Below are 26,082 nucleotides of genomic sequence, written 5' to 3' on the forward strand. Positions count from 1 at the left end.
GAAGCCTCTCACGGAGGCGGTTGCTGCCGTCAGAAGAAAGGGTTGGGAGGGGAAAAAGAAGAGAGAGAGAGAGAAGGAGGAGAAAACTTGGCCTCATCACCTCATGCATCTTTAAACAGGCCCACTCGCCTTGTGGCGGAGAGTCATCAATCTTTTGGGAAACACATGAGAAAGAAGGAGACATGAGGAGACAGAGGCAAAGAGGAGGAGTAGGTTAGTGAAGTGGAGTTAAGGAGCTGCTGGGCTGATGCAGTAGGGGTGAGAAGGGGGAGAAAATGATGGAGTGATGGTCAGAAGAGTGTGGGAGAGTGTTAAAAGGCATCCAGGAAGGTTAGAAGAAAAGGGGATAGGAGCAACAGGGGAAGGAAGGGATTAAGCGAGGGAATAACAGGAATGATAGAGCGAGACAGGCAGCTCGCTGTGAAACAGCAACAGAGAGGTAAAGGCAGAGACGGCGGGGAGAGATGAAAAGGGCACAGTAAAGATGAGGAGAGGGAAAAGGAGGAGGGAGAAGTGAGTGAATAATTGAAGGCCACTGGAGAGAGTGTGCACACAGCTGTCGGCTGATTCTCCACTTGGTCCGCAGGTGGCCTCTTCCCTCAGGTACTGTCAGCTTGAGAGAGGAGAGATGGAAGGAGGAAGGAAGGCAGGCAGAGAAAGGGGGGGGAGAAAAGAGAAGGAGGGAGTGATGCAGTGAGTTGTGGCAGGAATGGGGGGAAGAAAAAAGTGAGAGGGAAGGAGAGTTTGGCAGGAAGAGACACAGCGGAGAGTGATGTAGAACGGTCAGGACAAGGAGGGAGTGTGTTGGAGAAGTGTGGAGGAGATGCAGATAAACATGCTACCAGAGACGAGGTGGGATTTATTGTGAGGAAAAAAATGTTGATGATTTGGATTCTGATGCTTTTGCAATTGCCTTTCCACAAGCCTGCGCATAACACATGTTGGGTTTGTTTGAGATGACAGGAAAGAGTGTTTGAGAAAGAAGACGTAAGGAAGAAAAACAAGATGGTTGGGAACAGGCCAGGGAGAAAATATAAAGTCAGGAGGACACAGAATGGGAGCACATATTTCACTTTGCATCATTTTACATTTAACTATCTAGTGGTGTGTTTTAGTCTCCCCCCCTTTTTTAAATCTGTTAAATTGAATATTGTCCACTTGAGGGCAATGCAACAAGCTGTTCGCACAACACTGACACATTAATATTTTATGGCATTGATGTGCTTGCATGTTGAAAACATATTTAGCAGTCATGGAGCTGGAGTTGTGTTGCTGTCCATCTGATTAATGTACGTCTGTTGCTTTTGGTTTTTCATTTTCTGTTTCATCCTCTAACAGCAACAATTATCTGGCTGTTTAGCGGCTTAATGCTGTACTACGTTCGGATGCAGATAGACTTTCGCCTTTTTTGCTGAAAACCGCTGCCTGGAAACAGAAGCGTTAAGACAGAACCAAAACAGTGAAGTTGGGGACTGCTAAACCAAAACAGTGAACTGAAGATACTGAAATGCTCCTGAACTGAGGGGAACTGTAATCTTGTGGTATTTCTCTGTGGGATTATCACCGGAGTGACACACATCACATCTATCTAGTCATTACTTTGTATCATTATATGAACATGTGAAGTAGTGTAGCTTTAAATGATCAAATAATATAGCCAGTAATGGAATGGTTTTTTTAGCAATAGATCAAGACTCTTACCACTGGCTTAACTTAAACCAACGTTTTTGGTAAGATTTGCATGAGTGAACTTATTAAAGAATTCAGATCATGATATGTACGCATTTTACAGTAAAAAATACAGACGTCGGGAATATCTGTTGAACAAACTATGTAATATGTTTGTAATTAACCTCAAACATACAGTATCCATTTGGTTTCTGTGCTGGCCACCAATGTCTCGGTGTGATCTTTGGTTGAGTTTAAGTTGTGACGTCGTGTATCAAAATTCAGTGTCAGGACAATGTCTAAGCTGATGTTTGTTGGCTTTAACTTGTGTTCTCAAGTAACCAAAATCCTACGTTTTACAAATGTCGCATGCCAGCGCAATCTTGACATATAAAATACTGACATTACAGTCATGAGCAAAACCCAGCGTCCTTTAAACGTCAGCAAAACATCTGCAAAATGTCAGAATGTTATTTATCCAACGCTAGATTTTAATGTCAGAACAATTTTCATTTCCAACCAATATTTAATGTCTAACTGACGTTAGATTCGTGTCTTTCTGATGGTGCATTAATGTGCAGTGGCTGCTGGGACTGTACATGCAGGTGCTCATATTTGCAAAAATTGGCTGATGATGTCGTCCATGGCGGCAATATGGCAACAAAAACAAAACATGGCAAACACATATAGATTAAATATTGAAGGATAATGGAAACATTTCATTCCATGTTGTGTATGTACATTATGTTGGCATGAGACGATTGAAATGAGAGAAATCAGAGCAAATGGCCGCAATCCCTCTGCTTTGTGTGTGTGTGTGTGTGTGTGTGTGTGTGTTTTTTCTATTTCTTTTTTTATTCCTGTTGATGGAGACTGCGTGGGTGGCTTCTAAGATCTCTGTTGAGCGCTGAGTGGACCTGGCTCTCATCTCATCCACTTTCAACGAGGACTATCTGCCTCTCTCCTCATCTCTCTTCATGTAAAGTGGAACAGTCGTTCAAATACACGGCTATACATATATCTCTTAACAAGCGATGAATCTAGATGTGGCCGCTGGGTTTCAGTGGCTGAGAGTAACTGTATATTCTTTGTATATGCATGCAGAGGTGAGGGCATGTTTGCATGTTTGCACACTTGAGTAAAAATTATTTTGGCAAGCACGCTGGAGGTTCATGTGCGAGACCGTGTGCACAAACAAACAACAACATACATTCAAATATATGCAACACAAACTCAGGCGCACAGGCCGCATGCCCACATGCTAACACGCAAGCGTACGGGCATACCACTGTCTGCCCTTGTTTCTCTCACAAGTTTCTCTCAATCCTCCCACTTCCTTCCTCACTGCAGCCCTCCCTCCCGCGCTCAGATTGACAGCTGGGGCGAAAAGGAGAGTGGAGGGAGAGAGGAAGGAGGCCCTGAATAAATGAACAGACAAATAAGTGAGTGCAGGACAGGTAATGGAACTCAGAAAGCAGGGCGGGAACGGAACAGTAAAGCCTAGTGATGTAAAGAGCAGTCAATAATTGAGTAGGCTTTTCATTATTGATAGCAGCTCTTTGTGAATTCATAAGAATCTGGGGGGTAGCCTGACCAGAGCTCAGTTTCGGACCAGGCAGCGGATACAGTATTTGAGAGTTTGGGAGGGTGGTAGCGTGTAGGAGCAGGATGCCCAGAGAGGAGGAACATTTCCTCAGAAGTGGAGATGACGGGGGATATGTTTGCGTGCAAGGTCAGAGAGAGGAACACGTCTGCAAAGGCTGCAGGAGGGTTAGAGTGTCACAGTCAAGAAGCTAATTAAGGTCAATTTGGCGACAATGTCAGGTGGACAGTGTCTGCAAAGTGATTGACAGGTCACTGAGAAGCCCCCCCCCCCCCCCCCCCCCCCCCCCCCCCCCCGTCACTTTACAGAGGGAGGGTGCGTTGAGGACACATTGGCAGGTCACTCTGAGGGTAACACAGTTGGCTCTGTTAAGACAAGAGGAAAGATGTGTGCATATATAATACTTCTGATTAAGGTTTTTACACATCCAAAATTTTCACCCTGAAATGACCCGTAGAAAACTTGTCCTTTTAAAAAAAGAAAAAAAAAAAAAAGACCTGAGGACAGTCAGAACTGATCCAAATAGACCTGAGGATAATTACACAAAGTGTGGTTCAACGAAAAAGAAAACAGACCTCCACAGAGAGATAACGCCAACGCTGGAAGCAGCATGCTGAGCCACCAATTAACGAGCACCTGTGGTCAAAAAGAGTAACAAATACATTTCCCCCTGCACTCCAGTTCACACTGTAAAGTGAAGGGACACTCGCTGAAGACCAGGGTCCACAGTACAAAACATCACTGTCATGTATGAGAAAGAAAAGCATCCAATCCTCACATATGAGCTGCTGGAACTGCTAAAGAAATTATTTGATAATCAAAATAGTTGTAATTTTTTAAAACAGTTTTAACAAAACTCAACGTTAATAACCTTCATGAAGGCGGATTTCTTGCAGGACTATTGTGTAAGACTACATTAGTTTTCGCTAGGCATTGCCAGACTTGGTTACCTGTGGACTCGTAAAGACATGGAAAATACAGGGCTCGCTTGACTATCCATTTGTGTTTGACAAAATACTGCAGATACTCGAAAGCCCTCTGTTCTGTAGATAAGCTGTGAGGAAGAAAACGGACACATTTTTCCATTGAGGAAATTAATAAAGTCAGAAAAACAATTATTTTCTATTTCTAAATTGACGTGCTACAAATTTGTAATTTGTAGACCTACAAGCATGTCCTTGTGTTTCCTTAGCCTACAGAGCAAATATTTTAATTGATTTTGGTGACATGATTTGTGTGCCAGTGCTTTTTTTCCTCTTTTGGAAAATAACTTAAAAAAAAAAAGGGGGATTATAAAAAAAAAAAACAGAGAGAAGTGAAGTGAATACACCAATTAAAGGCTCCATCTTCAATATTTTGACAAACTGCGTTAGTACGAAACACAGATATCACGTTCTGTGTTTGGAGATCATTCATAATATCCTCCATCCTGTTCAAATTCATGGGAATCCAAAAATAGATTTCCTAAAAAAGGGGGTGGTGCGACGCCCTTGTGTGATCACACAAATGTTCACTGTTGTTTCTTAGAGCATCGCTTTGTCGGTTTGTGCATTTCAGAAATTCTGTCAGAGAATTGCTTTTTTGTTTTTGAGTGATGAGTTGATAGATGCACACGTTTTGAATTGAAGTGCATTTACTTTTCAAAAACTTCCTTTCCTTTTATGATTTTGTTTGCTCAAATTTACAGGTCCATCCCCACTGATGGCTTACTTTTCATATCAGTTTACCGATTTTTTTTTTTTTTTCTTTTTTCTTTCTTGTACCGAACAGATACCACAGTGGTTGCTGCTGTGATGTGTGTGTGTGTGTGTGTGTGTGTGTGTGTGTGTGTGTGTGTGTGTGTGTGTACTTGTGTGTTTACAATCTTTTGCTATCTCTTGTGTTTCCACTTTGCTGGCTTTGATAGCAAAATGTCTTAGGCGGTAAGGGAATGGGCTTTACAGCACCGGCTTCCAAGTCTTCTTTTATGTCAGTTTGAAAAGTTGTAGAGGAAGATATCTTAAAGGCCTTTTGAGTGTACATCGTTTGAATGTTAACCCTGTTGGGAACATGGTACATCGCATTACAATTGAGCCATTTAGCTGTGCGGTAATCCAGGGTGATTTACAATAACGTAGAGATTCAGTGACCTACTCAAGGACAAATAGCTTTTGAAGGCACCAAACATGTGAGGTGCCAGTTTAAGGACAGTTTGCTGAACCCTTCGCCTGAGTGGAGATTGTCCAATCATAGCTTAGCAACCATACCTAGGTGCAGCAGACCTCTCAAGCTTTCGCTTTTTCAATATGCATGGAGCTGGTCTAGCAATACTGTGTGTATATAATGGTGTTTGTTAGAGCTGCAACAGGGCTGGGAAATGGCCGATTCATCCGTAATGAAAATATTTGGTAGCTCCAGCAGTAGTATAGAAATAGTTTGTAGGGTGTTGTTTTTTTAAATTTTTTATTATTTATTTATTAAGGAATCAATTATAAAGTGTGTATCTCTGCTCTAACATAAGCTGCAATTCTTAGCATGTCTGACAAGCTAGCCGCTAGCAATCGTATGTTATTCATTAACGACGTTAGTTCTTGGGGTTACAGGTTACGTTTGAAGTAGCACCGTTCGCAACCAGCACAAGCTGATTTTGACCTTAGCACCGCCCTGCTTTTTATTGAAGATGTTTACACTCCAGCACCGGCAGTCAGTTGACCTGTGATAACGCTGCATTTTCCAAACACAACTGTTAGTACTCATCCTTAAAGCCTTTTCTGTTTCAAGGTTAAAAGTGGAAACAAATAATAAATAATTGTGCCAAACACGCTGGGACCAAAATAACAGTTTGATCTCATGTTTTTTTTGACTGGGATGTTTATTTTTAGCCTGTTAGCATGATATGAATGTAGCCATGAGGTGCATATTTAAAAATGGACTAAATGACTAAATGTTGTAAAATTATCATTGTAAACTGTGAGAACTGAAAGCCACACAGATGTTGCAACAATAGCGAAGGGGGACAGGGCTCAATTTCTTAAACCACAAAACAAGACAGTTGCAAATTTATATCATATCAAATCAAATAGTCCCTCAAACCAAAATAAACTACTTTGCAAAATGTATTTACACCTTTCAGTGACTTTTCTCTGTTGGTTTCCAGGTTGAGACAAATGAGTGGATTCATAGAACTGTAGCTGTGTCTCATTAGAAGCTATATTTTTTTTAATTGTGTATTTTAATTAGGTGTTGTCTTTGACTAAAATTACCCCTACCACATCTTGCTTGAGGCATGCAAATTTCAGAGAAGCAGCTATCTATATCCTTAGTGCCAGACTTTGCACTTTTCAGCTTTGCAGGATATTCTTTTTCCAGAGGCATAAGTTAATTTTCACCAATCATGGCTCATCCTGTGTTTCAATTACTTTTGTTTTAGACTGGAATTGCCTGCATCACTATGCAGGGAAGGTTTAGCAGCCAACGAGCCAATGTAACTCACTTAAGGGATGAAGAAATGATGAATTAACACTATAATTCAAAGACTTTAAGATGCCCTGATCTCTCTTTGTCTACTTTTCTTCCTGGCTTGTCTTGGTTTCACTCTCTTTTGCGCACTCACACTTTTGTCCTCATTCACCATCTACCTCTCTTTTTCTCTGTTTCTGTCTCTCACTCATGCACGTGTCCACAGGGGAGCGCCAGGAGTGGATGGAAACTCTTCAGACGGCCACGCGCCCCCCTGCCTGCGGCTCCCAGAAGCCCTCCGACAGCCTCTCCCACCCCTCCTCCACAAACAAACGAGGTTTGCTGGAGCTCCGTGGTTACAAAGGCAGAGTGCTGGTGTCCCTGGCGGGGAGTAAAGTCAGGCTCTGCAAAACAGAACAGGTACTTCCAACACCACTGGGACTTCCTTTCTACAGGATGACAGCTTCCTGTTTGAAAGAGGTAGATAATAATCACAGCCTATTTGAAGCAGATGAGGCGGAGATGGAGAGGTTCATGAAAGAGATGGAGATGTTCATGAATGTGTAATGCAAAAAGTAAATATATATGTGTGAAAATGCTTTAGGGTTTACTTACTATTTTCTACTCTATCTTCAGTGGGTACAATCACATGGTAGCACACAGGAACAACCAACTTATTTATGCAACTTTAATGACATGCAAGCGCAGCCATGAAGGTCCAGAATAGGTTGGAACAGGATGTGTTTAGTAAATATGTAGTTAGTGGGAGCAGTACCTTAGTAGCACAATCCTCAATAATGTCCAAACAAATCACGTTCTCTTCAGTGCCAGATTAACCCGCAAGGGCACCTGGGGTAAAATTTTATTCTGGCCCCTTTTAGTGGTCATTTTGTTATACGCAAATTTATTTTGGACTTAAGACGCACCATGTAGGTATTGTGGAATCCACTGCCAGGCCTTTATTTCTTATGTTGATATTGTGTAGTTGCAATTGATAAAATTACTACTTACCAGTTGACACACCGTGAATACAGAACCTTTGACATCCTTGAAGGTTTGGGACCCTGGGGCAATTTCTTGCTTTGCCCAGCTCCTCTCACCAACTTTAAAAGTAGTCCGGTCTAGGCTGGTCAGGCAGCAGCACCACAGCCCTTTTTGCTCTTAGTACTCAATCCAAAGAGAGAGAGAAGTATCATTGCTGCCCAGTGAATGACCAGTAAGTCCGGTCAGCCCAAGTGACCGCAGGTGATCTCTGATGTCCCCAGTGCCCCTCTGGTAGACCCAATTGACCCAAAAGTGCCCCAAAATTCTTTCCTAATTGTCCCAACTGCCCCAATAATTAGGGGTTAGAGCGAACTATAGGGTAAAAATCAGCCCTAATAGTAATTTGTGGAGCAGTGTTGGTGTCTCTTTTTCATTTTGAAAGTAGCAAAGTTGTCATGTTTTAGACTGTTGTGCTGGATTCACTGTGGCATGCAGCCTTGGTTTGCAGTTGGTTGAATGCATTCTGTGAATTGTTTGAAGTGAGATTTTGATCGTCTCCATTTTAATTTTGAGCTATATGTAACTATAACATCCATCCTCACACAACAAGCATGAGTGACAGGATGATGACTTTTAGGAGGATAGATATATCAAAGTGAAGCTTTTTCTTTGTGCCATAGATAGATTGTAATAACATATGCAGGGATATAATTTTGTTTTCTGAAAGTATGATTTGCTTTTTGTTTCCACTAATTACTTTTGATTGACACTTTTGCAATTATTGCAGACAAATTCTGCAAAACATTTAAAGAGCAAGACATAGAAGGAGATTGATGTGAAAGGGAGAGAAGAGAGTTGTGCTAAGACTGGTGTGCTGCTTGCTGAAATTCATAAAGTTAAGTATTGACCATCTGCCCATACACAGGTGTGGCTACTATCGATGGCTGTCAGTGTTCCGCTACTTTGTGGACACGAGCTGAAACCCACACTTGTCTCCGCGCGACTGCAGTTTCATCTGACTGAATGTGAGCTGTCAGAGGCAGACAGGTGTCACAATGTTATTAGTATGCGAGGATCCTCCAACTGCAGCGCCTCGTCCATTCGCATCTTTATGCAAATGCTCGGTGCAGAACAGCAAGACGGGGAGGGAGAAGTAGCAAGTAGCAAGTTTGTTTAAAAATAGAAAAAGAGAAGTTCATACTGTTCAAAGATGACAGCTGCACTGACTTTAGTTTGTCAAGGTCCAAAATATTGCAAGGACAAACATATTTACTATTATTTCTCACACTGAATAGGAGACTAGAAGTGGGTCTAACATGCGTTTGTGACCCTTTTCAAACAACGGTGTTTTTCATCTGTAGTGGAATTTGCACGCAACTTATGACTTTAATGAGTGAATACATTATAGGAGGAGAGAACCAGCTTGTTTTGGGACAACTAAAATGTGCATTTTTTTTTTTCTTTTGAGATCTTTTTCAGTGTTTTCTGCATTTAATTATATTTTAGCATATTTTCCCCTCTGTTAAATTTGCAATTATCTACTGATTCAAAAGGTTATTAAATATTCGCAAACATTATTTGTCTAAATATACCCAGTTGGTTTCAGTGAATATTTATGCAGTAACTTTTTGGGCTATTAATCAAGTTCCTATTTTATTTAAAAAACAAGGCGTTTAAGATGATCTCCTGATGACCTCCTGAAACCACCCCTGCTTTAGATGGCAAGTGATAACCTGCAAGAATAGAAAGATAAAAACTTTCTGAATGTGGTCAAAAAAAAGGTTGGTTTGGTATGAACCTCCTGTAAAGCATGTGGCTTGAAATCCTCAGCTTCTCCTCAAGCAAATATTGACAGTGCTGTACCTGCATTTCAAACTTTATGTGACTTTATTCCCGTTACCTCTGACTTCATGTGTACTTCATATTCCTGAGACTGTGCTGTATTTACTTTATGGCATACTCTTGTCTTGTTTTTGCAATAACTAAACAAACAGTTAATGAGTATAGTTTTAAAAGTTAGGAAAAACCTGGAGTCTTTAGGGTTAAAACCCTCTGGAAGATGAATACAGTATTTCTGATGAATATTTACAGCCTTTAAATGACTACTCCTGACATTATTTCACTTGCAAAAATGTTGGCGGCTCTTAAAAGATGGATCTAAAAAACATGAGTGGTCAGTATTGATTAAGCTGAGTGTCAAGATATTTTTAACATGTAGTACCTGTTATTGATCAAGCTCAAAAACCCTGGGTCCTACGCTTATCTCTTATTGACCACCCCTGCCTGTAAATGGCGCCACATCCAATGTCTCCACATCCCCAGTCTGTAACACAGGTTTTATGTAAAAAAAAAACTGAGTTGCTTTCTTGCTGAGATCTGGATGAGAAGATTGATACCATTATCTTGTCTATGTGTTAAGTATGAAGATAGAAGCAGGAGGCCCTTAGCTTAGCATAAAGACACATGAGGAAAACAGTGTGCAGAGTTAAAAAAAATACCTGCCATCAACACCTCTAAAGCTCACTAATTAACATATTGTATCTCATTTGTTTAATCCATAAGCAGTGTTTTAAACGTGATGAATTGTGGTTTTACAGTTGAAACTACAACATTAGGGTTTTGTTTTTACATTTCTGTTTGTGTACGGATTAAACAAGTGAGAAATGTTAATTACTGATGTTTAGAGATCTTTGCAAGTGTACTTTTGAATTTCGGATAGAGCCGGGCTAAGTGTTTCTCCCTGCTTTCACTCTCTATGCTAAGCTAAGCTGTCTGGCTAATGTTTGCTAAGAAATAGTTATAGCACGTAACTCCCCATGGCACGAATTTATCGATTTTGCCTTTCTGTTTTTGTACTGAATAAAAAAAGAGGTGGTGGTCAGGCGTGTTTTGTAACTTTGGCCATACGAGCCAAATTTTAGCTTTTTTAACCTGCTTCCAGTCTTTATGCTAGCCTGTAGGCTAATAGCCTCCTGACTTTAGCTCCAGACTCGATACAGAGACATGCGAGTGGTGTCAATCTTCTCATCTAACTCCTGGCAACATGTTCAGCTATTCCTCAAAGTCATTTTCTCTGACTGATTTCCAGTAGTTGAATAGTAGTACCTTTGTTAATTCAATGCCTTGACATGCTGCTAAAATATTAGCATGCTTAGTTGTGGGGCATTTTACTTTGGAGGCTTTTGTTAAATGAACAAAGAGCCCAAAAAGTCAGAGTAGCTTTCCTTGTATTATTGTGTACTCAGAATATATTCTTACAGAGTCATACATTCTCTTTCATAACTTACATCTCCTTTTAGCCGTGGAATAAAGGAGAGATAAGTTTTCTCTTACTCATAGATTCTCTTGAGTCTTTTTTTTAATTTTTTTTTATTTGATGTCAGTCCAATTAAGCCCTGATAGTCCCTGCTCACGTTCAGAGACTCTTTTCTCTGCCTACTCCTGTCCCGGCAGCAAGACATCTTATCTGAGATGGAAAGATACCTCACAGCAGTGATACTATTTCTTAAAGTGCCTCACACGTATTTGTGTGCATATTTGATAATGCTGCACGCATTCAACTCATTTCCATCCCTCCTTGGCTCTCATTTCGTTTCGCTCGCTCTTGTAGTTTTGTTGTTTGCCTTTCATTATTTTCTTCATTAAGGTGAACAAACATCTTTGTTAGAATTCTCTTTTGGGTATCACTCCATGTCAGCACATTTCCACTTCCTTGATCTGAGACAGCTAGAGTAACGGAGGGAAAGGGAGAATCTGAGAGAGAACAAATTAATTGTATTATTTCAGCTTACAAGCTAAATCCCCGGCATAAATGCAGCCGGAGCGGCAGTTCTTTTTTGACAAAAGAGGAAGAGACAGAAACAAAGAGATAGAACTAGAGAGATGAAGTGAGAGGGATGGAGGGAGCGCTTTGGTGCAGGGGTCGCATGAGTGAGAAACGAGCGTTGGTGGGCTATAAGAAAAGGAGAGAGTGATGGAGAGCAGGAGGGAGGTAGACCGTTGCCCCGTTCAAGTTCAGTGGAGTGGAGTATTTAATCTAACATGATGAACGAGCTATTGGAAACATCATCCTCCCAGCTCCTCCTTCACCACCCCTACCCCATTTCTCATGGACCGTAAGCCTGGTGATGGAGCTGTGTTTAAGGTCATTTAAACACTAAGGTAAAAGAAAGTCAGACAGTGCACAAAGTGTGTCACACGCACGCACACACACACACATTTACTCTGAGAATGATCTCCCTGACATGGGCTGCATAGGCAGATCGTTACAACCAGAGCAACTTGTTTCATGTCCTATCATCTCATACATCACAAGAGTTATCTGGTTTGTCTTCACACCAGTGGCTGATTGATTGTTTGTTGGATGATCATATTTCTTCCTGCCATCTCATATGTAAACCGGTTCCTGCAAGCGTACTTGAACAGTTTTTTTATTTTTATTTTTTTTTACAATGAAATCTTGGCTCGTGATTGGCTGAACAAAAACTCTTTTTCTTGTGCTTTAATTCCTACTTAGCAAAAGTTACACATACAGTAGAGCCTTCTCTGGTGGAAAAGGTATTCTGAGTATACAATAACAGTGAGACCCAGGATTTAATTAATCTCTGCTTTAATTAAATCTCTTTCTCATTTGCTCTTCTCAAGATCGTCTTTGTAACAATTAACAACATCCCAAGACTGCAAGGCCGTTTTGTAGAATTTGTGACACAAGAGTGACTTTGCTTCCGCTGAGGCCTTCCTCTTGTAATGAGTTTTGTTTCTTTTCGCATACCTAATACAGCTCAAAGAGCGAATTTTAAATACTGTGGCTGTAATTCTGTTTTTTTTTTTGGCTTGTTGGGTGGCAGCACAACAATCTGCACATACTCACATGATGATAGCAGGTACATTTTGAACCATGTTCCACCAATTTAGCTAGTTAGCATGCTAACATTTTAAGATTTAGCACTAAGTACCGCTAGGGCTGATGGGAATGTCCAGTGGAATTTCAGGGAACATCATGGTCTGTACAAAAATTCATAGCAGTCCATCAAAAGGCTGGTGGACCGACTGACTGACACTGACATCCCGAGGGCTAGCATTACTAGCATGGCTAAAGAATATTTCTTAGCGCATCTTTAAATATTGAGTTGGATTTTCAAAGTTTTGTCTGAACAGTCATGTGGTTCACAGTAAGATCCACCCAGGTTGGCGCTTCACTGTAAATTGACTCATTTGGGATTAGAACCTCAACCTCAGGACCTTTTATGCTACCAAAGCTACTCTTAAAACCTACTCTTTATCAGCTCAGCCTAACTCACACACTGAAGCAGCAGTCAGACTCATAAAGCCTTTATAGCCGTGTTCCACATGCACAGTAAAGTTTTATGAAATATTTTTGACCAAATGTGACTCTCAGACCTGTGGAATGACTTGCACTGGCTGCTGGTTGCAGTTCAAAACCTCTCCTTAACTCAATACAGGATTTTCAGATGTATTTCCAGAATATGTGTTTTTCTTTTTTTAGTAAGTTACTTTTTCCTCAGGTCTATTAGAAGTTCATTCATCACTTGCCTCTTTCTGTTTCTCTCTTTTGTCTCTATACATTTATTTGTCTATTTCCGCGTCTCTTCTATCCACTATCATTGTCCATAGCTCCTCACTTTCCTTGGACTCTGTCTCGCTGCCTGATGTTTAAAATAAAAGTCTTTTGTCTCCATTGAGTGTGTGCTCTTTTAAACTCCCCTACCCCTTTGTGAGACGGTCTTACCCTGCATGCTTTTAGAGCAGTTTAAGTGGTTGAGTGGACATGGAATTGGAGATAGAAGTAGAGGCCGCCTCTACTTGTCTGGCTTCTTTTAGAGCAGCTTGGCACTCTGGAGTGACTGACTCACACAATAAGAGGTTGAAAAGCTTTGAAAGAAATTATAATTGGATGCATGACTAGAATATTCAGAGTAAGCCTTTGCTTAGCACTTATCAGGTTAAGGTTATTCATTATAGGCGCAAGAGAAATGCTTTTTCTCTTGCAGGAATTTGGTGTGTTTACTTGATTTGAGTTGATTTTTTTTTTTTTTTTGCTTCTCTGAGTTCAGTTTGAGTTCAAGTTTTTGGAGATTATTTATGTGGTCTGGTTTGTGGACAAAAAGTAGCCAAAAAAATTTGCGCATGCGCACGAACATTTGCCTAAGGGCCCTCTCCCCCTGTAAGCACCTTTATTGCCACCTACCCCTCGGCTGTTGTAATTGGGTGAGTTATTTTTACCTCTAATGCCTTTCCTTCCTCTTTCCATCCTTCCTTCCCTCCATCCTTGGTGAATTAATTGGAGAGGGCAGGAGGCCACGGCACATATTGGGTAGGTAACGAGTGGCGAGGGCTGGACGGCCGCTAACACCCAGCGCTCTAATTGGCTGCCTGAGAGGGATGAGGGTCATTAGGTATAGGTGACTGCTTTGCCCTCTCAGCACAGTCACACACTAACATGCCCATACATTCAGACAGGCGGGAAGGATCGTGCGTGTGTGTGTGTGTGTGTGTGTGTGCACATACAGCACAGGTGCTCTCCTCCTCCATATATCTTCCCAGAATGAAACAAAACAGTTATACAATTATACATGTAAACCATTTATCCTTCTGTGTTTGAATTACTGCCGTTTGTTGCCTTGAGATCCTTGGTTGAACCAAGTGGTTGGCGAGAATGAGCTTTGAATGAGGTTGGTTTATACCCCGTCACCCCCGCTCTCTCATTATCGCGTCATGCATCTTCAAACCTCAGAACATACTGAACTTAAAAGAGCAATGTACTGTACGTAGTTATAATTGATAGGATAGAGAGGCAAGTTTCTGCTGCACCGAAAGCCCTCACATCAAAACTTTTAGCTCAATTAGGACTTGGCCATACAGTGAATTCAATTGTCTCACTCACGCCGTCTTGCTCTTTTCTTTTCTTTATCTTTGTGTCTCTTATGTCATCCTCTCGCTCAGAGTATCTTAATTACTCATAACGCTTCTTAGGATCTCTCCACGCTGGCTATATTTCTCTTCCACTCGCTCTGCCTCAGTATCATTGTGCAGAACTGCGAGGAAAAGAGAATAATTGAGTTTTTCACCACAGTCCTCTAAATTTGTCTGAAGTAGTCTAATTGAGGCTAATGATGGTCAAATGATGATTTTGACAACATTAGCCTCAATTGAACCAACCCACATAATACTAAAAGATCAGGCTGGAAATCCTGCAGCACGCAAATATTTAAGTGACTTACCCCCTTGTGTTACAATCTGCAAAATTTGGGTGATCTGAGAAGTTTGTTGCTAATTAGTTGAAGAATTCTGCAAGAGATCTGGCAAAGCGCACCCCCTCCCCCCATACATAAACACACGCTTCTTTGCACTGCTACAATCAACAAAGATGGTGTCGATTCATTTTTTGTCTCTTTGTTTGGTGTAATTAGTGGTAAATTGTTTTACAGCTAGCACAGAAAAAACACACATGCTCTATAGCTGGCACAGCGAGGCAGCATTTAGCGCTTGTGAAGGCTGTATTTTTTGTGATTCGCCGTCGAGTACTGGCGCAGATCCTCCTTTGTTCTGGCTCTTTCTACACACAGAAACACGCACGCACGCACACACGCACACTTTCTTTTCGTAAACTGCTCAGCTGACCCCTCACCTGTCTCACCCACACTCAGTGAGGATTACCAGGAACTTCTCACACTTATACTTTCCCCCTCATTCCACCTTCCTTTGAGTCCCCGCTGCCTTTTCTCCCCCATCTTTCGACTCATGTTTTTGGCTTTGTCTACGTGCCTCAGGAGTGGAGTAAAGTTTGCATTTTTCTGTACTGTAATGTCGGATGCCTCGAGCTCTACGCTATAGAAAATGGTCTAAGCTGCTGCGAGTGTTGAGGCTGAAGTGGAGAAGGGAGGGGCGCCGAGTCACAGAGCTTATGAAAACTGTGGCTCTGCATCTAACCTCTATTTCTGAAATGGGCCTGTGAAAACATTGAGGCTGAAAGCTGAGGTTGGCTTGGATTCCCCAGACGCACCTTTTGCCTTTTGCAGAGCTTTGCTGATTCACGCAGGTGTACACACACACACTCAATGCAACACATACCACAGCCTCACTTTTCTGTCTCTCTTTAACCCTCGCGCACACGTACGCGCACGTCGCACACAGGCCAGGTTTGTGCGTCACCAGTGAGAAGGAGAGAGAAAGCCGATGACAGTTGGGTGTGTGACTGGTCTGTCGCATGCTATTTTCAGGAGGCCTCTCTCACATGTCTAAGTCTATATCCAGTTCCATTTCCTAAAACAACAAAACAAAAACAATCCACAGGAAGGACTGAGACTGAGACTGTCCCTGCAGTTATTGTAGCTCTTCTTCAGTGTTTGTTGGTTGTTATTAAACCAAATGACATTCAAGCCCCGTGTGAGAAACAACCACCTGTGGATCCCACCTTATTAGGGAGGGCCTCTGACCAAAAAAAGCTTGAGATGGTGTCTTAGTGAAGGCCCCTAATATTTGCAGGGTGTTTTGGGAAAGCATTATCGCTTTTGTGTTACAGTGTTTTGAACCCGTCCATTTCCTACCACTTGTGTGTGCGTGTGTGTGTGTGTGTGTGTGTGTGTGTGTGTGTGTGTGTGTGTGTGCGTCGTAAACTGACAAACTGTTGTCAGTTTATTTCAATATATTTCTTTAACTTTGGTTTTTTGTACTAATTAAGCAAACAAGATGAGTAATTTCACTACCTTTGGGTAGTGAAATTACTATTATAAAATACTATTATAAAATACTATAAAATACTACTATAAAATTAGCTATTTCCCCTTGTCTTCTTTCTATATGCTAAGCTAACAAGCTGCTTGCTCCAGCTTCGTACTTAACCTACAAACATGAAAGTGGTGTCAAATCTAATCTAACTCCTTTAAGTGTAACTCCCAAAAGGTCCAAGTATTCCTTTAGTGTGAAGGAGCAGCAGATTTCTTGCCAGGACTCACATGAGAAGATTGCTACCACACGCACTGGACGGGAGGGGATTAGCTTAGTTTAGCATGGGGAATTAAGCTAGTCCAACTCTGTCCAAAGTTAATTAAGCCTATAATAAAGCTCACTATTTCACACAAACACAAACAGAAATGTAAAAGATAACTTGTGGTTTTATGGGTAGTTATATACTGGATCTATTTCTTGGCATACAGTGGCAGAACTTTACAGAGAACCAGACTGCTAAGCTAGCCTAATCACCTCATGGCTCTACCTCCATACTTAGCATAGTATCACTCTTGGTAAAACAGCAAATAAGTTATTTTCTTCATGGAATAAAAGAAGGTGATAAATTGTTGATGATTTGAAGTGGCTAGGCGATAACTACCTCACACTTCATTATAGTTACATTTATGGATCTCTATCTCTTTGTTTGTGTTTCTCCAGGACTATAAAGCGGGGCTGGCTATTGCTGAAGTGGAACTGACTGCTGCCAATATTAGAGACATGGACCGCAGGGGCTTTGAAGTCAACACACCCTTCAAGAATTTCTGGTACGTATGCACTCTATTTGTGTATATGCATGTGTATGAGTATGTTAACCTGTGTGTGTGTGTGTGTGTTTTTCTTGCCGCCCCATCTCCCACAACAAGGAACGATTCATGCAAAGATGTGTGTGATGTATGAATTGTCTTTTTGTGCGTGTGTGTGTGTGTGAGAGAGAGAGAGAAAAGTGCGCTCTCTCTGTTTGATCTCGCAGCTTTTTCCTTAACACATACTCCATTTCTTATTGCTTTTTTCATCATGTAAAAAATGAATGTTAAGTGAAGGAATCTCTCCTTGGATACAGACCCCTCAGAATGATGCATTCAACAGGCTGACATTGTAGTACACCTCCGCATTAGTTTAAAATCCTACTGCAGGAAGCAGCGGGATGTCAAGACTTCATTCATATTCCTTTCTAAAACAAATCCCACTGCATTATCATCTCATCTCAACCATATAGTTTGGGAAATGTCCTTCACATACACTAAGCCTCTTGCTTCACTGTATTTTAATCTTAATAATCATATCTCATAAAGCATCCGTATTCATCGGCGACGGCAGGCACTATGGTTAATCTGCTCTTATACATGTAAGATATTAAAAGTCTCATTGTGCGATAAGAGTTTAGGTACTTGTAGTAAAAGAATATTCACATACTGTAGTAATATCAGGTTTCCCTTTTTGTGTTTTTCATCACCACGGCTTTTCTTCTTACCTGGAGAGTTGGAGGATTAATTCAAACTAGAATGGTCTATAAAGACTTGTATATATATTAAAAAAATCTTCATGAGATATATAGAAAGTTTGTCTTACCCACAACATAGTTTCTGTCCTTCATTATTATGAGATGTGTAAATATAAAACCAAAATGTGTCTTAAAAGGGAAATTGGCTCCTTATCTATTGGAAAAAAAAAGGTCTGGTGAGCAAAAAAAGAAAAAGTATCAACAGGAGGATAAAGGTTCTTGATTATTATTTGAACAAAAATTGGATCATAGTAAGTCTTTTGGATTTGAATGTCATACAGTAAAAGCCACTTTCATAGGCTTGATTTGCAGTAGGTCTGCCTCACACAACATCTCCCTAAATTCCTGTGAAGTTTTAAAGGGCCTTTTTTACTTGTTTATTGTCCCTTCTGCTGTCATTCCTAAATCCTTTTTCTAAATACAGACATATGGCAGTGTTTTTTTTTTGGGGGGGGGGCGGTTATTTCACCATTCACTGTAAAACCCTCCCACAGAGATATTAATGGTTAATTCAACCTTAACAAGACTGATGCTGGTAACATTACTAACAATACAAATTAAAATAAATAATTTTTATTATTGAGCCTGCAGCTTTGATGCATTATCTATCATTAGCTGTTACTTTTTAAAGGCTTTGTCCTCATTAATACTTGTCAAAAGAAAAGAAAAAGTAAACAGAGCTCAAATAATTAATCGATTAATCGATTTGTAAATCTGCAAACTAATAATCTGCAACTACTTTGATAATTGATAAATCATTTAAGTCATTTTCAAGCAAGAAAAAAAATCTCTCAGGACTGTGTGGTTGGTGTGAACAATAAGGCAACAACGTTTAATTTTGTTTTAGGACAAACTGCAGATGTGAAAATGGGAGTCATTCCACAAACAAAAATAAAAGTTATTTATAGATTTAATTATTTAAAGTTATTCAGGGAAATTCACTTTTATTGTCAGACAGTTAAACCAAACGTATACGCTTGTACCCGAATAAAGTGTATGTTTTCCTCTGAGATGTAAGTTGTGAAACTAATGAGCAGTCACGACACACTGTTAAGATTCGCCTCTAATGAGACAAAGAGTTTGTTTTCACTGTTTGTTTGTTTTCACTGTATTTTAGTCGCGCTCTCTTTCATTTGTGTCAAATCTCTTTCACAAACCACTTTGCCGACCGCCGTACCCACCGCACGCCTCGCAGACTTATTGGCCATTGCTGTACTCGCGTTACGTGCGAGCAAGATTCTGCACAAAAATCACTAATTATCGATCAGGACTTTTTTTATGAAGCCTCCCCATGGGAGCTTCATGCAGGTATCTCTGCCCCTGTAGGGCACAAAAGCCTCTGAGGCGACTCCAGTCCCAGAGGGCCTACAATCAATGAGCGCGCTGCTTGTTTGTGCTGTAATGGCCCATTTAGAATACAACCGTCACAGCTGCCTGGACAAAGCATGGCTTGTTTGTTTGTATGCGCTTGTTCGCCATCTTCTCTTCTTTTTTTACCCCTTCCCTTTTTGCCCGTTCGCCTTGTGTAAAGGCACCCCCCCCTCCCTTCCCCAATTCCTCTACCTGTCTGTTGTATGTCCGATCGATCTGTTTGTGTCAGCTGCCTTAATGGTCCCATCGTTTGGCAGCTTCGTTAATACGGTGGACGTAATTGCCCATTTTGTGTGCAACAAAAAAGGGGTGGAATTAAAATGAGCTCAGGTCTCCCGAATTGTTTTGATGAGGTTGGTTGCTGAAAGAGTTTTATTGTGTGTGTGTGTGTGTGTGTGTGTGTGTGTGTGTGTGTGTGTGTGTGTGTGTGTGTGTGTGTGTGTGTATCAAATCGATTGGTAGCCCTGGGAGCGTTCTCCTACCTGCTCAAGGTGGGGATTAGTGAGAAACTCATCTAATCACTTTAAGCTGTGGAGACTCACTTTAGCTTTTCCATTGTTTTGCTGCCGTTAAATGGACAGAGCGTTCAGTCCACTATGGTTGATACAATCGCACACTACTATGAGTAGAGAGAATGACAATGAGGCGGAGAGGAGATATTACTAGGCAAAGACACTCAAGTTTGGAGGAAAAAAACCAAACTTTTTGCTCTTGATCAGAAAGCACTTTTACTAAAATGAAGCTGCAGATAAACAGCTAGCTCAAGGGCATATTGGAGAGAATCTGTGTTTGTCTGGTGTGTTTATTGAAATGTGTGGACAATTTCACTTTCTTTTTTTTTTTCTTTTTTTTTTTTTTTTATTTTGACAGAAAATATTTCCTAATCAAAAATTGTGGCACGAGGTCTTTGGATTATCCTGAGCATTGGTTTTGGAAGGGCATGTTTTCTGTTGAATATCTAAAATTTAATTTTTCAAATCTTTGAGCGGCACAAAAACACAGGTTTACTGTGAAATGCTCACAGTTGGATAGTAGAAAAACATGACATATAAAACCCCAAAGCTACTCTGTCTGTATTGGTAGATATAACTAGGTTAAATTGTTTGCGTTTTGGATATTACTGTTTTACATTTTTCAAATCTATCTTAAAGCACTTCTCATATACTCATATGTACATTGAGAGAATTACTGGTTGCTCCTCTCCGTGAAGCAGAAACTAATGTGAGGCTTTAGCAGTCTGAGTTAAACAAATCAAGAAGGTATTTCCATCATTTACAGTCTTTTCATTACCATATTCCCTCTTTGACTCTGGATTTTCTGTCCCTTTAAGTCGGTTAGGAAGGATTTACAGTGACCGATAACTCTTTCATTATATGTACATATGTTTAGGAAGGGGCACTTCAGCTATTTAGTTCTGCACTTCCGTAACATTGGGAGGCTCACAAGAGATGGATTGTAAAAAGAATGGTCAACATCGGAGCAGCAGAGGTTAAGATAACCTTAGTTTTCGTTCCGGGTAAAGCTGCAAAAACACTGGATCCTACATTTCCCACAATGCAACTAGTACCATTATTTTAGTTAGTTAGGGCAGAGAGTCTTTTGAACTCTCTGCCCCCATTTTTTAAAGCGGCTTATCTGTTGCAAACTTTTAGCGTTTCAAGCATAAGCCAAGATACCACTGATGACATCACTGTGACATCATCAGGGTCATTTTTTGCAGACTTGACATTAATCTGAACTCACAGGCTCAGGATTGTTTAGTATAAACCTCATGATCCTTCAAATAGTTACTTATTGTAGTTGATCACATTGTTGTGCCGCTGACTGTAGAAACAATAGACAGCATTGTGTCACTATATTTTTTTCCTCCTTTTTTTTTTCACCTCCTCATACCTTCCTGAAAACCACTTTAAATAGGCTGAATCCCATTTTGGGTAAAATGTTTGATTGATTTATCTTTTTTTTTTTTTTTTTTTTTTTTTTTTTTTTTTTTTTTTTTTTTTTCTGCCAGTGTTTCGTCAGAGTTTTTTCATCTTAAATTACAGTACTACCTTGTATATTTTCTGTCATAATGATTGATTTCAGTTCGTTGGAATAACACATTTTATTTTTGTAATTTTCTGGCTGGCTCTCTGAGCCAAAATGAATTTACTGGTGTTGCTGACTGGCATTTGAAATTGGAGTCCCATTTTTAGATACATTTGACAATGTTACAATAGCTTAATGTAACTCTTTTTTTAAATGAAGGTGAGTTGTTGCTTTTTAGAAGTGCACTGAACTGTTTCGCATCAAGGTCACTATGGAGGCTTAATTGATTATTCTCATAGCCAAGATCTTCAATAATGAATGCTGTTGGGAATGACTAGGTGTCATGAAAGAAACATTGATGATCCTCTATTTAAACCGATGAACTAAATGCTATATTTAACAAAAACTCTAGGGTAGCAGAGCGTAAAAGCCTTACACATCAAATAGGATGAAAGACACCAGTGGAAGTAAACCTGAGATTTAATGCCCACCATAATTGAGAATTTCAAAAGAATGTCAAGATACTTCACATCAAAATTGGATTACCAGATTTAACTGTCATTTTACATTTATAAAAAATACATTTTCATGAGCAGGGACTGATACGAGGTCCTTGGGTGAATGGGAAACCCTTAAGCTGAATATAAAGAGCAGTTTCTCCAACTCCAGGACCATGAAGGTCACGTCGGCCAGTTGAAATGGGATGTTAGATGTGCTTTTTTTTTTAAAGGTTTTTGAATAGTTTGCCCTCTTTTGCCTTATTGCTGAGAGTCGGATGAGGAGCTTGATACCACTCTCATGACTGTATGTTAAATATGGAGCTAGAGCAAGGAGATAGCATAAAGACTAGAAACAGGGGGAAACCGCTAGCCTGGCACTGTCCATGATATAACCTTATCCTGACTTATATTTAATGTACAGACACAAGAGTGGTATCAATCTTCTCATCTGTCTTCCAGAAAAGCGAAAAGCACATTTCCTCAAAATGTCAAACTAATCAATAAAATGTTGAACAACATAGACTTGGGGGCTTACGAAGTGTTCCTCGGATCTGTGGATTACTCTATTCATTGAACTCTTAGTTTGCTTTCAGTTTTGATAAATTCTCAGATAATTACATGGAAACAGCGTGGAATAACATGTGAGCTCTATGACTGTGGTTAGTGGCGGGGAGGGAGATGGTGGAAGCTTGAAGCCTGTGGTTATGAGGATGATTGACATTTTTCAACAAAGTATGAGACTGATTGAAAGTTGTAATTTTAATGAAAAATGGCACATGCAAACAGCTTAGTCACGAGTAAATTTATAATCACCACAAAGGCAACAATTTAATTATTCTTAGTCCGTAAAACAAAGTAATTTTACTTCCATTTGTTTTCATGTTTCAGTGGATTGGAAGGCGTATTTGAGCTTGTCTTGGAGTTGATATTTTTCCTCTTTACCGCCTGTTGTCCTTAAAGCTGCAGCTTGTTTTGTGGCCTCAGCTGACACAGGTCTTCACTTCGTATCTAAAACTCTGCAGCTTGGGAGCCTCCCCATACACTTGCGCTGCCTCCTGCCTGCCGCTTCCCTTTGCCCCTGTGTGGTTTCGGAGGCCGCGTTGCACTTCAGCGGCCGATGTGCGCAGTCATCTTTTTAGACGGGGGCACTGGGCAGAGACCGGTGGGCACAGGACGGCTGAACCCAATCAACCTATCGATCCCTGCTGGGTTACTTGGGTGAAGCTGGCCTGGTGCACATCCTCTGCTCCGGGCGAAAGCCCCCCCCCCCGCCCCCAACCTTCGTGTTCTGTCTTACTTTGCACCGGTCGCCAGGTTGCCATGGAAACCAGTGGTCCCATTTCTCCTTTCTAAGTGCTTCTTTCAGTCAAGCTAAGACTCTCTCTCTTTTTTTTCTCCTCTCAATTTTATACATCTGTCGATCTCTGTTGTTCATGCTGTCTGTCTTCTTGTCTCTTGCGTGCTCTCACTTAAGCTCACACTTGCGCTCATATTGTTTGTCACACATTCTTTACATTTAGCCAATCTTGAGTTATTCAGTACATTTAGCGCACACACTTAAATACCACCCTCTCCGTCAGAGACTTGTGCTGTCTGTCCCTACGATGTAACCTAATAATATCCAGTCACTGCTTTGTGTGTGTGTGTGTGTGTGTGTGTGTGTGTGTGTGTGTGTGTGTGTGTGTGTGTGTGTGTGTGTCTTCCAGCAAGATCTCTTCACTCTGGAAAACATATGAGTGAGACACAGATGGATTGAATGACAGGCGAATCCCACTGTGGGATCTCTAACGGTTCACGATATTTAAATGTGTGTAGTGTGCATATGTATATTTTATGTTTTTATATTTTGAATGCATGTACTGTATACATGTTCTACATGTTCCCAGGTGTGACCAATTACCACTAGATTTTTTTTTTATTCCTTACCTCCCAACCCTGTCTTTCCCCCTGGTCTGACCTCTCTGGTGATATTATTTCCATCAGTAAATGAGATATAGCCATTTTTAAATCATTTAGCCTTTCTCTTCCTAAATAAACTATATGGCAAAAAGAACATTGACACCTGAAATAAGTATGCAGAAAGCCAAATGTTACCGCCTTCACTCTTCTGAGAAGGTTTTAGCCAAGATTTTGGAACCTGGCTGCAGGGATTTGCTCCCATTCAGCCACAGGAGCATTAGTGAGGAGGATGGGTACTCGATGTCGGGCGATAAGGGCCTGGCTCGCAGCCATTGTTCCAGTTCATCCCAAAGGAGTTGGATGAGTTTCCTCCACACCAGACTCTGACTCAATGCTTTGTGGACATGGGCACTGTCACGTTCAAATGGAAAAAAATCCTTCTCTAAAGTGTTATCAGTCGGTTATCATAAAATATCATTCAGTCTATTTGCTTAAATGCCGTAACCAGATTATAGTCGGCTTTTTCCAGTGAGCTGATTTCTTAAAGAGAAACTTGGCAACCTGGTTTCCTCGGCTAGACTTCTCATAGGGGATTATATATAACCATTTATATATATATATATATATATATATGTGTGTGTGTGTGTGTGTGTGTATGTATATATATTAAAGATCATTACATCTAAAGATGCATCCTCATATTTAAAATAATTCCATCCAATCAGACCAGAATTGAAACTCAAAGTAGCCCATCTATTATTATTTTTAAGTATAAGTGTATATAAGTATAAGTTTCCACCACATTTCAGTATGGAAACATCATATTGTATCACCAATGCAGGTGAAATAACAGATGATAATGAAATAACAATGTGTCCAGAATAAGATCAGGCTCATTCCTGAGGTCTGTGTAACCACGTTACTACAGTGCATGTAAACGCCGTTTTCCTGAGTATCCTGATTTCTTATGTCCATGTAAACAAAGTGATTGTTCGCTGAGGCCTCAAGATTTCTATTAAGATTCTCCACTGAATTGGACAAGTGCCCATATAATTTGTACATGGTGAGTTGTGGTTGACATGAAAGTGAAGCGCAGTCTCACTCACAATTAATGAGGTTTGCTTCCAAATCATTCTTGTTATCTACTTTATAATCCGAGTCTGTAAGTCTGTAACTGCAGCCATGTCAATAGAAGAAGCAGCACCACTTTTATTACCAAGCTTATCTCACTGCTCTTTTTTTACATTTTCTCACTTTCAAATTGAAAGGGCTCTTGATTGTAAGTCCTGATGGGACAACACGTTAAACACGATTTCTTTTAATGTAAATGGTTTTTACTCTTTTTCCATCACCATTTCTCAACTTTCCTGAGTCTAATATAGAAATAATATCCTGGAAAAATATCCCGCATTAGCACTATAGATTTTAATAGTGCAAGGTGAGACAGATTGATTTACCTGCACCGTTGCTGCTCTCATCACTCCACCCCCCCACCACCACCCCCACTATCAGTTTCACCAAATCTATTGCAATCACACGTAGGCATACACACTCAGCAACCCCCTCAAAACTACTCCAAATACTGCACACCCCTGTAACCCTGCCAAGCGATACTATGCTGTTTAATTGCTCTCTCAAATCAAATCAATAACAGTGAGGCATGTGTTGGGGATTGGGGGGGGGCAAAAAATCAATTGTTGCAGCTTCACGGCCGAGTCAGAACGGGAGAAGGAGGAGTGGATTGAAGCGGTCCAAGAATCGATCGCTGAGACACTCTCCGACTATGAAGTGGCAGAGAAGATCTGGTTCGACGAGGCCAACAGGAGCTGCGCCGACTGTCGCGCCCCGCAGCCGGAGTGGGCGTCTGTCAATCTGGGTGTGGTCATCTGTAAGAAATGTGCAGGTAAGACACACACGCACACAGCTTTACACTTTACTTCCTTTGGCTCTGTGATGAACACACACGTGCCGGATGTCCCCTACTTGTGGAGACAGCTTTTGTATGAATAGCAACAAACAGCCTGTCAACAACACGCTTCATTAGATCGCTCTAAAGCCAGTGGTTCCCCCTCGACGAGTAGGGACCTACAAGACAAATCTGAAGAGTCAGTCGCTTCATGATGAACAAGAGAGGAAAAAATAAGAACAAAACTGCAACACTCTATGTTACGGGTCCACAATTTCCCTCATGGTTATCATAAGAAGTTTCCTGGAAAAAATGAAACAACAAACAGGCAGAATAGAGACAAAGGTCTGAGACTGTTATTTTGTTTTGGGATTTAGTTGATTATGTTATGTTAAATTTAAAAGTAATAGTTTTCCTGTTGACAAATTTCTAA

At 40.6% G+C, this 26,082-nt stretch overlaps 1 protein-coding gene across 2 annotated transcripts in view; it reads left to right on the plus strand.

The window, feature by feature from the left end:
• Positions 1–26,082, plus strand: part of arap2 (ArfGAP with RhoGAP domain, ankyrin repeat and PH domain 2) — a 115,282-nt gene that overhangs the window by 24,784 nt on the left and 64,416 nt on the right. For both annotated transcript variants that reach the window (XM_087177851.1, XM_023420851.2), the window contains exons 9-11: positions 6,936–7,129; positions 17,102–17,208; positions 25,447–25,646. In XM_087177851.1, coding sequence (XP_087033977.1) covers positions 6,936–7,129; positions 17,102–17,208; positions 25,447–25,646 — 501 coding nt within the window. The remainder of the gene's footprint in view (positions 1–6,935; positions 7,130–17,101; positions 17,209–25,446; positions 25,647–26,082) is intronic.

Source organism: Seriola lalandi, unplaced genomic scaffold, assembly GCF_002814215.2.
Source record: "Seriola lalandi dorsalis isolate HSWRI2012SDOR001 ecotype SW California unplaced genomic scaffold, Sedor1 jcf7180002054658, whole genome shotgun sequence".
In the NCBI taxonomy this organism is placed as follows: domain Eukaryota; kingdom Metazoa; phylum Chordata; class Actinopteri; order Carangiformes; family Carangidae; genus Seriola; species Seriola lalandi.